Source organism: Ranitomeya imitator, chromosome 5 (genome assembly GCF_032444005.1).
Source record: "Ranitomeya imitator isolate aRanImi1 chromosome 5, aRanImi1.pri, whole genome shotgun sequence".
Lineage (NCBI taxonomy): Eukaryota > Metazoa > Chordata > Amphibia > Anura > Dendrobatidae > Ranitomeya > Ranitomeya imitator.
The window spans coordinates 12,213,553-12,227,311 of record NC_091286.1 but is presented as its reverse complement, the minus strand read 5'-3'; the positions used below and the strand labels follow the sequence as shown (position 1 = coordinate 12,227,311).

Below are 13,759 nucleotides of genomic sequence, written 5' to 3'. Positions count from 1 at the left end.
TGCTATAGATTTAATTCCTGGTAGTAAATTTCCTAAAGGTCGTTTGTTCAATCTGTCAGTGCCAGAGCATACTGCTATGCGGGATTATGTTAAGGAGTCCTTGGAAAAGGGACATATCCGTCCATCTTCGTCCCCTTTGGGAGCAGGTTTTTTTTCGTGGCCAAAAAAGATGGGTCCTTGAGGCCTTGTATAGATTATCGTCTTTTGAATAAGATTACCGTAAAATATCAGTATCCTTTGCCTTTGTTGACTGATTTGTTTGCTCGCATTAAGGGGGCTAAATGGTTCACTAAGATTGATCTTCGGGGTGCGTATAATCTTATACGAATAAAGCAAGGTGATGAGTGGAAAACCGCATTTAATACGCCTGAGGGCCATTTTGAGTATTTGGTAATGCCTTTCGGACTTTCTAATGCTCCTTCAGTCTTCCAGTCCTTTATGCACGATATTTTCCGTGAATATCTGGATAAATTTATGATTGTGTATTTGGATGATATTTTGGTTTTTTCTGATGACTGGGAGTCTCATGTTCAGCAGGTCAGGAAGGTGTTTCAGGTCCTGCGGGCTAATTCCTTGTTTGTAAAGGGCTCAAAGTGTCTCTTTGGAGTCCAGAAGATTTCTTTTTTGGGGTATATTTTTTCCCCTTCTACTATTGAGATGGATCCCGTCAAGGTTCGGGCTATTTGTGACTGGACACAGCCTGCATCTCTTAAGAGTCTGCAGAAGTTCTTAGGCTTTGCTAATTTCTATCGTCGTTTTATAACTAATTTTTCTAGTGTTGTTAAGCCTTTGACGGATTTGACTAAGAAGGGTGCTGATGTTGCTGATTGGTCTCCTGCGGCTGTGGAGGCCTTTCGGGAACTTAAACGCCGGTTTTCTTCTGCTCCTGTGTTGCGTCAGCCTGATGTTTCGCTTCCTTTTCAGGTTGAGGTTGATGCTTCCGAGATTGGAGCGGGGGCGGTTTTGTCACAGAGAAGCTCCGATTGCTCGGTGATGAAGCCATGTGCGTTCTTTTCTAGAAAATTTTCGCCCGCTGAGCGGAATTATGATGTGGGTAATCGGGAACTTTTGGCCATGAAGTGGGCATTTGAGGAGTGGCGTCATTGGCTGGAGGGTGCTAGACATCGTGTGGTGGTCTTGACTGATCACAAAAATCTGATTTACCTTGAGTCTGCCAGGCGTCTGAATCCTAGACAGGCTCGTTGGTCACTGTTTTTCTCTCGTTTCAATTTTGTGGTTTCATACCTGCCAGGTTCAAACAATGTGAAGGCGGATGCTCTTTCTAGGAGTTTTGTGCCTGACTCCCCTGGAAATTCTGAGCCCACTGGTATCCTTAGGGATGGGGTGATTTTGTCGGCCGCCTTCCCAGACTTGCGACGTGCTTTGCAGGAGTTTCAGGTGGGTAAACCTGATCGTTGTCCGCCTGAGAGACTGTTTGTTCCGGATAGCTGGACCAGTAGAGTCATCTCTGAGGTCCATTCTTCTGCGTTGGCAGGTCATCCTGGAATATTTGGTACTAGAGACTTGGTGGCCAGGTCTTTTTGGTGGCCTTCCTTGTCTAGGGATGTGCGTTATTTTGTGCAGTCTTGTGAGGTTTGTGCTCGGGTTAAGCCTTGCTGTTCTCGAGCCAGTGGATTGTTGTCACCTTTGCCTATCCCGAAGAGGCCTTGGACGCACATTTCCATGGACTTTATTTCGGATCTCCCTGTCTCTCAAAAAATGTCCGTCATCTGGGTTGTGTGTGACCGCTTTTCTAAAATGGTTCATCTTGTACCCTTGCCTAAGTTGCCTTCCTCCTCTGAGTTGGTCCCTCTGTTTTTCCAGAACGTGGTTCGTTTGCATGGGATTCCGGAGAACATCGTTTCTGACAGGGGATCCCAGTTTGTGTCTAGATTTTGGCGGACGTTCTGTGCTAAGATGGGCATGGATTTGTCCTTTTCGTCTGCATTCCACCCTCAGACGAATGGCCAAACGGAGCGAACTAATCAGACCTTGGAAACTTATTTGAGGTGTTTTGTTTCTGCTGATCAGGATGACTGGGTTACCTTTTTGCCGCTGGCCGAGTTTGCCCATAATAATCGGGCTAGTTCTGCTACCTTGGTTTCTCCTTTCTTTTGTAATTCGGGGTTTCATCCTTGTTTTTCCTCTGGTCAGGTGGAGCCTTCTGATTGTCCTGGAGTGGACATGGTGGTGGATAGGTTGCATCAGATTTGGAGTCATGTGGTGGACAATTTGAAGTTGTCCCAGGAGAAGGCTCAGCAGTTTGCTAATCGCCGTCGCCGCGTGGGTCCTCGACTTCGTGTTGGGGACTTGGTGTGGTTGTCTTCTCGTTTTGTTCCTATGAAGGTCTCTTCTCCTAAGTTCAAGCCTCGGTTCATCGGTCCTTATAGGATCTTGGAAATTCTTAACCCTGTGTCGTTTCGTTTGGATCTCCTGGCATCGTTTGCTATTCATAATGTGTTCCATTGGTCGTTGTTGCGGAGGTATGAGGTACCTGTTGTTCCTTCGCCTGAGCCTCCTGCTCCGGTGCTGGTGGAGGGAGAATTGGAGTATGTTGTGGAGAAGATCTTGGATTCTCGTGTTTCCAGACGGAAACTCCAATATTTGGTCAAGTGGAAGGGTTATGGTCAGGAGGATAATTCTTGGGTGGTTGCCTCTGATGTTCATGCTGATGATTTGGTCCGCGCTTTTCATAGGGCTCATCCTGGTCGCCCTGGTGGTTCTCGTGAGGGTTCGGTGACCCCTCCTCAAGAGGGGGGTACTGTTGTGAGTTCTGTTTTTGGGCTCCCTCTGGTGGTTACTGATGGTACTGGGTGATTTGTGTTCTGCTGTCTCTGGTGTCCACCTGTTCTATTAGGATTTGGGAGTTTCCTATTTAACCGGGCTTTCTTGTCATTTCCCCGCCGGCTATCAAGGTTATCAGAGTGTTTTGTTACCTCAGCTTCTGGCTTCAGTAATCTTCAGGACAAGCTAAGTTTTTGATTTTCTTGTTCCACGTTTTGATTTATTTTTGTCTTGTCCAGCTTGCATATAATTGTTTCTTTGCTGCTGGTTGCTCTAGCGGGCTGTAATTGCTCCTCATGTTCCATGAGTTGGAACATGAGTTCAAGTAATTACAGGATGGTTTTTTGAAGGGTTTTTTGCTGACCGCGCAGTTTACTTTTGTATCCTCTGCTATCTAGTTTTAGCGGGCCTCATTTTGCTGAATCTGATTTCATACTGTGTATGTGCCTTCCTCTCATTTCACCGTCATTATATGTGGGGGGCTGCTATTTCTGTGGGGTATTTCTCTGGAGGCAAGAGAGGTCTGTGTTTCTTCTAATAGGGGAAGTTAGATCTTCGGCTGGTGCGAGACTTCTAGAATCAACGTAGGCACGTTCCCCGGCTATTGTTATTTGTGTGTTCAGGTTTAGGGTCGCGGTCAGCTCAGGTTCCATCACCCTAGAGCTCGTTGGTGCTTGTCCTTTTGTGATTCCCTGCCATTGGAATCATGACAGCATTGACTGTGGCCTCGCTGGCACACCCAAATGACTGAAAGCTGGCGGCTCCTACAGTGACACCTTCCTAATGCTATTAACCTACACATGAGCCCTAAATCTGCAGGGTAAGAGCATTATCCCAGGGGAAAGGTTCCTCGTAACAACTGCTAAACTTATGATCCATGATGTGTAGTGACAGATTACACACGGCGTCATGCAATGATAAACACGTCGCTATGTCAGTCAGTAAAAGAAGCTATTGTTACTTACACACCGGCCACGTTAGCGCCACATTTGGTAACTGTGTGCAGGCACGGACTGGCCCATAGGGTAACAGGGCAATCCCCCGGTGGGCCTCCAATCCTCCTATATGGGCAGTGCTTAGTAATAATTCACTTGATTCACTCAGTACAGAAAAAAGCAGCATCTCATTCATTAACCAAACTAGCTAGTTTATTATTATATAGGTGCATTTGTGAACGAGGGTAGCCTAGTGTTTGTATGCTGGTGACAGTCAGTGTTACTGCTCGGCCTTTGAGACCCCGCCCGGCACTGACAGTGTGACAATCTCTCTGCTCTACGGCAAAATAATAAAAGATTTTGTCAAATTCTGGGACAATTTTTTTTCTGACTTTTTAAATAGTTTCAACCAGAAATGTAAAAATCCATGCGGATAAATGACATTTTCTGAGCCTTCGTTCCCCGCGGTGAGAGCGGATACTGTTACCGGTCTACAAATGACAATTAAGCGCTAATTACATAAGAAACATAATTATTATACCACAGAGCTGGGGAGATACAATAGCGGCATTATAACTTTAATAGGGGGTTAATTAGAATCTTTATATTTTGTATCATTTGTTATATTTTTAAGATGATTTTTTTCTTTTTCTTTATTTGTTAATCCCCTTCGCTGATTAGAATCTGCGCTCGTCAATCACTTATAAAGCAATAAGACGGCATTGCAGAATAAAGGGAAAGTCGCGGTCTCCTTTGAAAGTTAGTGTATGGCTGAGCGTCAGAGGAGAACTAAGCGGGCACTGATGGGGATAACAGAGCCTCGGTGGACCCCATAATAATCCGTGAAGCCCCCTGCTGCAGTAACGCAATGGATCCATTCTACAATTCTCTTTGGTCCTAAAACAGAACCAATAGAAATTCGGGATGCAGCTGTGAACCCGCGGTGACCTATACCGGGGAGACCATCAGCCGCGGCGCTATTGTCAGGACTGGATCTAACACTCTGATGATAAGAATGTTTCCATTCGCTGACAGGAAGCAAATTTATTGACAAAATGAAACACAAAGTAAATTAGAACTTTTCATCATGAAATTATTTACAGTTTTATAGCCGAGCGCACTGCGTGGAGAAAGCCGCGAACATGACGCCACCGCACCACTCATTCTACACCATCCATGAGACAAGTAAAGACGAGGGTCTACGGTCCCCTGCCCTGCATGAAGTCGGGGTCCCAGAGGTCATCTATCAGACATTCACGGTGTATCCTGTGAATAGGGTGGACTACATGGACCAGACGGGCCGATTCCACCCTGGTGACCTCTCCCTGGTCTCGGTGGACATTGGTGGCACCACATCCGTAGATGCTCCATAGACTGAAGAGGAAAACATCACTCACCCGCCACAGTACAATGTATAATGGAGCCGCACTCACCCCATCCAATGCACAGATAGAAGCTGAAGAGCCTCTGCTCGGAGAACACGGACAGCACCAGCAGGGTGTGCAGGTAGATGCCCTCCACCAGCAGCCAGTAATAGTTCGCGGCCACACAATACTGCATCATTACGAAGACCAGGCGGCAGCTGAGCGACTCCTGCGGAAACCAGACCTCGGGTTACTGGCAGCAAAGGGTTAAATGCAATCTGTGATATTACAAATATACATATACACACATATACATGCCCAGGAACGGACATGGACACAGGAGGCCCCCGTGGAAGAATAATGGACCCTTTGCAGTCCAGTAGGTCATCGTAATGACCCATCGCTCCCAGCCGTCTCAGGACTGTCCCGATATGAGGGCTCCGTCCCGCTGTCCCGACAGATCAGGCCCAGGGCTTTGACCCGACTTCTACTTCTCACCTCTCTCCGACATCGCCATTGCTCTGTAACTCCTCCTCATCGCGAGCGGGGCCGCATGCCTCTGCTCTGACACATTAAAGAAACTATTTTATGGTCTTCCCAAGACTTGATCTCACGTTTGTAGGCAGCAGCTCCAGCTATGACCATGGCCCACAATGACAAACACAGGAGAATCTGGTAATCTTGAACCCAGAAGCCAGTTATACAGATGCATAGAGATACATTGTATATAGCAGTGTATTTCTGTGTCCCTGTATTCTAAAGGTGAAGAGAAAGTTTTGTTTCTATAACCCCTTACTGACCAGGCCAATTTTTTTTTATATCTGGCCACTGTCACTTTATGTGGCAATAGTTCTGGAACGCTTTAAAGGATCTGTGATTTTGAGATTGCCCTATCATGACACATTGTACTTTATGTTAGTGGTAAATTTAGGTCAATATGTTCTGCGTTTATTCATGAAAATATTGAAATTTTGGCAAAAAAAATGTTTTAAAAATTTACCATTTTCAAACTTTCAATTTTGATATCCTTAAACCAGTTATTGATGCTGCTCAAAATAATTAACACATAACATTTCCTACATTTCTACTTTACATCTGCCTCGTTTTGCAAACGTCATTTTATTTTGTTTATGTTAGAAGGGTTAAAAGTTTAGCAGCAATTTCTCGTTTTTTTTTCAAGAATTTTATAAGACCTGTTTCTTAGGAACCTATTTAGATTTGAATGGACTTTGAGGGGCCGATATATTGGAAATATTGGAAACTCCCAAAAACTGACACCATCTTAAAAATCGCATCCCGTAAAAACGTCAAAACTGTTGTTGGGAATTTTTTTTTAACTCTTCAGGAGGTACACAGGAATGGATACAATGTTGAATTAAAAAATTTTTTTTTTTTCTCTAAAATGTTGCTTTAGTCCCATTTTTTTCACTTTTACATGGAACAATACAAGAAAATGGACCCCACAATTTGATGCCTATTTTCTTCTGAGCGCGCCGATACCCCACATGTGATGAGAAACCTCTGTTTGGACACACGGCAGGGCTCAGAAGGGAAGGAGCATCCTTTGAATTTTGGAACACAAATTTGGCAGAAATAGATTGTGGGCGCCAAGTTGTCGGGGCCCTAAGGAATCCAAACAGCAGAATTCCCCTTCTGAGCTTGTTGAACCTATTAGGTGATTCACAGAACTCTTTAAAATGTGGATGTGAAAACGAAAATTATGTTTTTTTCTTCTACAAATGTTGTTTTAGCCCCAAATTTGTAATTGTCACAATGGATAATAGGGGAAAACAGACCCCATAATTTGTTACCCAATTTCTCCCGAACATGATGATTCCCCATATGTGGTCAAAAACCGCTGTCTGGGCACAAGGCTCGGAAAGGAAACAGCGTTATTTGATTTTTGGAGAGCCCCTGAGGTGAAAAACAGGAGAAACCCCCCAAAACGGACCCATTTTGGAAACTAGACCCCTCAAAGAATTCATCTAGGGGTCCACTGAGCATTTTTCACCTACAGGTGATTCACAAAATGTAATAACGTTTAGATGTGAAAGCAAGTTACATTTTGTTCCTTTAAGATAATGTTTTATCACGAAATGTATAATTTACATGAGGGGTAAAAGGAGAAAATGGACAAAGGATAATTTGTTATACAATTCTTATCGAATATGGCAGTGCCCTATATGTGGCTGTACAATACCGTACACGGCAGGGATTGGATGGGAAGGATTGTGAGGTCTCAGAAAACCCCACAACTGACCCCACATTGGAAACTCCACTGCTTCAGTCAGGATTTTGCTAGAATAGTTTGCATGGTGGTTGTGCAGTGATTGTGCGGTGATTGTGCAGTGATTGTATAGTGATTGTGCAGTGATTGTGCAGTGATTGTATAGTGATTGTATGGTGATTGTATGGTGATTGTATAGTGATTGTATGGTGATTGTGCGGTGATTGTATGGTGATTGTGCAGTGATTGTGCAGTGATTGTATGGTGATTGTGCGGTGATTGTATGGTGATTGTGCGGTGATTGTATAGTGATTGTATGGTGATTGTGCGGTGATTGTATGGTGATTGTGCGGTGATTGTATGGTGATTGTATGGTGATTGCGCAGTGATTGTGCAGTGATTGTATGGAGATTGTATGGTGATTGTGCGGTGATTGTATAGTGATTGTATGGTGATTGAATAGTGATTGTATGGTGATTGTATAGTGATTGTTTGGTGATTGTATGGTGATTGTATAGTGATTGTATGGTGATTGTATAGTGATTGTATGGTGATTTTATAGTGATTGTATGTTGAATGTATGGTGATTGTATAGTGATTGTATGGAGATTGTATGGTGATTGTATAATGATTGTATGGAGATTGTATGGTGATTGTATGGTGATTGTATGGTGATTGTATGGTGATTGTATAGTGATTGTATAGTGATTGTATGGTGATTGTATGGCGATTGTGCAGTGATTGTATAGTGATTGTATGGCGATTGTATAGTGATTGTATGGTGATTGTATGGTGATTGTATAGTGATTGTATAGTGATTGTGCAGTGATTGTATAGTGATTGTGCAGTGATTGTGCAGTGATTGTATGGCGATTGTGCGATGACTGTGCAGTGATTGAATGGTGATTGTATAGTGATTGTGCAGTGATTGTATGGCGATTGTGCGATGACTGTGCAGTGATTGTATGGGGATTGTATGGTGATTGTGCGATGACTGTGCAGTGATTGTATGGGGATTGTATGGTGATTGTGCAGTGATTGTACAGTGATTGTATGGCGATTGTGCGATGACTGTGCAGTGATTGTATGGGGATTGTATGGTGATTGTGCAGTCATTGTATGGTGATTGTGCAGTCATTGTATGGTGATTGTATGGTGATTGTATGGTGATTGTATAGTGATTGTATAGTGATTGTATGGCGATTGTATGATGATTGTGCAGTGATTGTATGGTGATTGTATAGTGATTGTATAGTGATTGTATGGAGATTGTATGGCGATTGTGCGGTGATTGTGCGGTGATTGTGCGGTGATTGTGCGGTGATTGTATGGTGATTGTATGGTGATTGTATAGTGATTGTATGGAGATTGTATGGCGATTGTACGGTGATTGTGCAGTGATGGTGCAGTGATTGCGTCACCTGGTAGGAGATGAGCCCTTCCCATTGGTTGTCCAGGATGGCGATGTCGTACATCCACCGCAGCACGGAGTCCTTGATGAAGACGGAGATGGCTCTGAAGATGAAGGAGGTGAAGAGGTTCAGGTGGATGTAGTTCCTCGTGCAGTGGAGATGTCTGCGGAGAGACACAGGGCGGCAGGTTACAGGGCGTCTCAGCAGACCGTGCTGGGGACTATGACAACACTTCTTGTCCACGTCCTTACTGGCTTGTGATTATCAGGACATTAACATTGATGGCGACAGGGATGGATGAAATGTTCCCAGGATAACACTGCACCTCACGAGCGCGGACCAGGAAGTGTTGTCATGGGGGCTGAGTAGTTACAAGTTGCAACTTTTACACCTTAAAATGTAGCAATGAGAAGAGTTGTTATTTTTCCGTGCTGCATATAATAGGACACAAGGTTGTATAATGTACGGTATTATACGATGAGGCGGTGTAATAGCGCCCTGTACATTATACACTGCGCACATCGTGATTCTGTGTATAGAAAGCGCAGCCTGACCTGGGCCCGACCGGCGAGGAATAAACCTCGTTATTATATTATAATCTCACGGTGACGGAGCGACGTTATATCAGGAGCGGCGGAGGGGAACATACGGGGTAGAGATAGCTCAGCCCGAGGTGACAGATCGGCTCCATCCGCGTCCACAATCCCGCGCTATAGAGCGGCGCAGGCTGCAGTTTACCTCCTGAGTATTCAGCTAGTAGTTATCCATTAGCTCTGCTGCATCGCTGTGTGCTCTGCCATATTGCTGCCATTCCACCCTGAACTCAGTAACAAAGCGAGCTCTGCAATAGAATCTTGGACAAACTCAGCTTTGTTACATGAATCGGTCTGCTCTGCCATTCCGGTGCCAGTTCTGCAATGGACTCTGTGACAAAGCGAGCACAGCGATCACCGAGCCTCCTCTGCTCCCTCCTGATCCGGTCTACAATACAGTTCTCCTTCAATGTCTCTTTCTTGGGAGCTGCCACACGTGGGGCAGGCGCAGCTCCGTGGCCTTCTGTCTAGGCCTCTGACAGGAACACACCCCTGTCAGGGACCCACTAACTGAGCGGCGCTCAGATAGCAGCTCACTGGGTCCAGCCCAGCCAGCTTCTGCCTCACTTCCTATCCAGACTCCCAGTTTTACCTAATTGTGAGGAGTGCCCTAATCAATAGGAGCATAGCTCCCCCTGGTGGACTGGAGTGTGAAGTGTGTTGTGCATTGGTGATAACTGGTAAAGAGATCTCCTTTATTGCCTTCAAACGTAATATCACTCCCCCTAGAGGAGAACGATATTACTGCAACGACCAGGACCCTGGGGCGCTGCACATGCACAATTCCTATCCTCCAGTCCAACCAGAGCTACATGTAGAATTCATTTGCTCCAGTCACAACCAGAGCTGCACGTACAATTCCTTTTCTCCAGTCACAACCACAGATGCATGAGCAATTCTTATCCTCCAGTCACAACCAGAGCTGCATGTACAATTCCTATCCTCCAGTCCAACCAGAGCTACATGTAGAATTCCTTTTCTCCAGTCACAACCACAGCTGCATGCGCAATTCCTATCCTCCAGTCACAACCAGAGCTGCATGCACAATTCCTATGCTCCAGTCACAACCAGAGCTGCATGCACAATCCTCACAGTGAGGCTATGTGCTGCGGATCTGCAGCTGTTTTACATGCGGTGTACAGTACCATGTAAATGTATGGAAAACAAAATCCGCCGTGCACATGCTGCGAAAAAAATAGCGCGGAAATGTAGCATTGTTTATTCTGCAGCTTGTCAATTCTTTGTGCAGATTCCGCAGCGGTTTACACCTGCTCCATAATAGGAATCCGCAGGTGTAAAACCGCAGGTGGAATACGCACAAAAACCGCGGTAAATCCGCACTCAAATCCGCAACGTGTGCACATAGTCTCACAGAATGAGTCTGTAGTCTTTGCTTTCTGTCATCTCTGTATAGACAGACATAAACGTTTACATCTGAGGAATTCTACTTCACCTTTTGTTGCATTACTCCAGTTAGAGCCAGAGCTGCATTCATAATTCCTATACTCTAGTCACAGCCAAAGCTGCCCTCACAATTTTACTGGTTGCTGCTTGGAATCTGCCTGTTCGAACAGACAACAAAGAGATGTGATTACATTTCAAAAACCTGACCTGCACATCCAAACATAGACTAAGTGTGAACAGGTGCTCAATCTAGAGTCGCCAACTCGTATATAGTTAAGTAAATAAGGCAGCACACTGCAGCGCTAGAACATACAAACTTAAAATACGAAATTTGAACTGCATTACTGCACTAGAAATATGAAAAATGAGAGCGTTTAGCGCATAAAAATGGCCAATTTTATGTGTACCTGGTAGCCCCTTTACGGCATCTCTCTTATACCAGGTCCTACGCTTGCCTTACCTCGCTGAGAATAAACGTCTCCATCTGAATGGGTACATGTGAAACCTCTTCCTAGACTAAAATTCTCTCTCTCTATGGAGGGGTATTGGACCTGCTGTAACATAGTAACATAGTAACATAGTAACATAGTTAGTAAGGCCGAAAAAAGACATTTGTCCATCCAGTTCAGCCTATATTCCATCATAATAAATACCCAGATCTACGTCCTTCTACAGAACCTAATAATTGTATGATACAATATTGTTCTGCTCCAGGAAGACATCCAGGCCTCTCTTGAACCCCTCGACTGAGTTCGCCATCACCACCTCCTCAGGCAAGCAATTCCAGATTCTCACTGCCCTAACAGTAAAGAATCCTCTTCTATGTTGGTGGAAAAACCTTCTCTCCTCCAGACGCAAAGAATGCCCCCTTGTGCCCGTATTCTCTAGCCTTCTGATCGTGCACTCCGCCTTCTAGCCACAGGTGTTTTAATTACAGCAGGTCCAATACCCCTCCATAGAGAGAGAGAATTTTAGTCTAGGAAGAGGTTTCACATGTACCCATTCAGATGGAGACGTTTATTCTCAGCAAGGTAGGGCAAGTGTAGGACCTGGTATAAGAGAGATGCCGTAAAGTGGCTACCAGGTACACATAAAATTGGCCATTTTTATGCGCTAAACGCTCTCATTTTTCATATTTCTAGTGCAGTAATGCAGTTCAAATTTCGTATTTCAAGTTTGTATGTTCTAGCGCTGCAGTGTGCTGCCTTATTTATTTAACAAAGAGATGTGAGACCCGACAGCATAAGAGCTAAAAAGGAAGTCGCAGAATTCAGAATGCAGCTCTGGAAGTGACTGGAGTATAAAACTGCTTCTGTGTCAGTCTTCACTGAAATCCCGGCATTCTACTCATGAACCATGGAAATCAGATCATGATAGCGTAGAGCAAAGCATTGTGGGAAAACTCTAGGAAAATGAGAATTGATATAAAATATCACTCCCGTTATGGAGCCTTTCTGCAGAAGATACAATGTATCAGATTTCCCGGACTGCTCCTTTGTTTTCTCCGATATTTAATGTTTGCTGCATTAAAAGTAAATAAATCAGCGACAAATGCGACTATAAAAGAGATAAAGCGTCAGATCTGCGCGGGGGGCGGAGGACGAATGTGACGATGGCGACATAATCATCACGTAACCGCCGATCAGACATGATTACACCGCACTAATGACCCGAGAACGGCAGGAAACGCGGCCACAAATATCAGGGCAAGAAACGATGCAGTCTGCTCCGCCGGACCGCCAGCAACGAGCCGGGCAAGCCACAGAGACAAGGCGCCGCGCAGGAATACCGCGCAAATAATCTATAGGATTTATTATATATCAGGGTGGGGGAGGGGAGGATCAAATATCCGAATCACCGGCCTCATTCATAGAAGTGATCTACAGTCGTCACCAGGATCAGATACAAAGAGGTGACAATCCCTATGTGATAGCGGGAGACACCGCCGCATAGGAATAACCGGGGTCACACGGAAGGAGACGGACAGTATTCACACTAATAACATCAGGCCCAGGTTATACCAGCTGTACATATATACTGTAATTATATACAGGAGATGCCCAGGTTATACCGGCTGTACATATATACTGTAATTATATACAGGAGATGCCCAGGTTATACCGGCTGTACATATAGAATTATATACCGTGATACCCAGGTTATATCGGCTGTACATATAGAATTATATACAGGAGATGCCCAGGTTATACCGGCTGTACATATAGAATTATATACCATGATACCCAGGTTATATCGGCTGTACATACAGAATCATATATGGGAGATACCCAGGTTATACCGGCTGTTCATATAGAATTATATACCGTGATACCCAGGTTATACCGGCTGTACATACAGAATTATATATCGGAGATACCCAGGTTATACAGGCTTTACATATAGAATCATATACCGGTGATACCCAGGTTACACCAGCTGTACATATAAAATTATATATGGGAGATACCCAGGTTATACCGGCTGTACATATAGAATTATATACAGGAGATGCCCAGGTTATAACAGCTGTACATCTATAATTATATACAGATTGCTTGGTGATCACTAGATACTGATGATGGAGGAGACGAGTGATCACCAGATACTGATGATGGAGGTGACGGGTGGTCACCAGATACTGATGATGGAGGTGACGGGCGGTCACCAGATACTGATGATGGAGGTGACGGGCAGTCACCAGATACTGATGATGGAGGTGATGGGCGGTCACCAGATACTGATGATGGAGGTGATGGGCGGTCATCAGATACTGATGATGGAGGTGACGGGCGGTCACCAGATACTGATGATGGAGGTGACGGGCAGTCACCAGATACTGATGATGGAGGTGATGGGCGGTCACCAGATACTGATGATGGAGGTGATGGGCGGTCATCAGATACTGATGATGGAGGAGATGGGCGGTCACCAGATACTGATGATGGAGGTGATGGGCGGTCACCAGATACTGATGATGGAGGTGATGGGCGGTCACCAGATACTGATGATGGAGGAGATGGGCGGTCACCAGATACTGATG

The 13,759-nt window shown here is 44.8% G+C and overlaps 1 protein-coding gene across 1 annotated transcript in view; it reads right to left on the bottom strand.

Moving 5' to 3' along the window:
• GLP1R (glucagon like peptide 1 receptor) overlaps positions 1-13,759 on the bottom strand; it is a 274,569-nt gene that overhangs the window by 71,059 nt on the left and 189,751 nt on the right. The window contains exons 6-7 of the mRNA XM_069768307.1: positions 8,732-8,885; positions 5,153-5,312 (exon numbers count right to left, since the gene is read on the bottom strand). Of these exons, the coding sequence (XP_069624408.1) occupies positions 5,153-5,312; positions 8,732-8,885 (314 nt within the window). The remainder of the gene's footprint in view (positions 1-5,152; positions 5,313-8,731; positions 8,886-13,759) is intronic.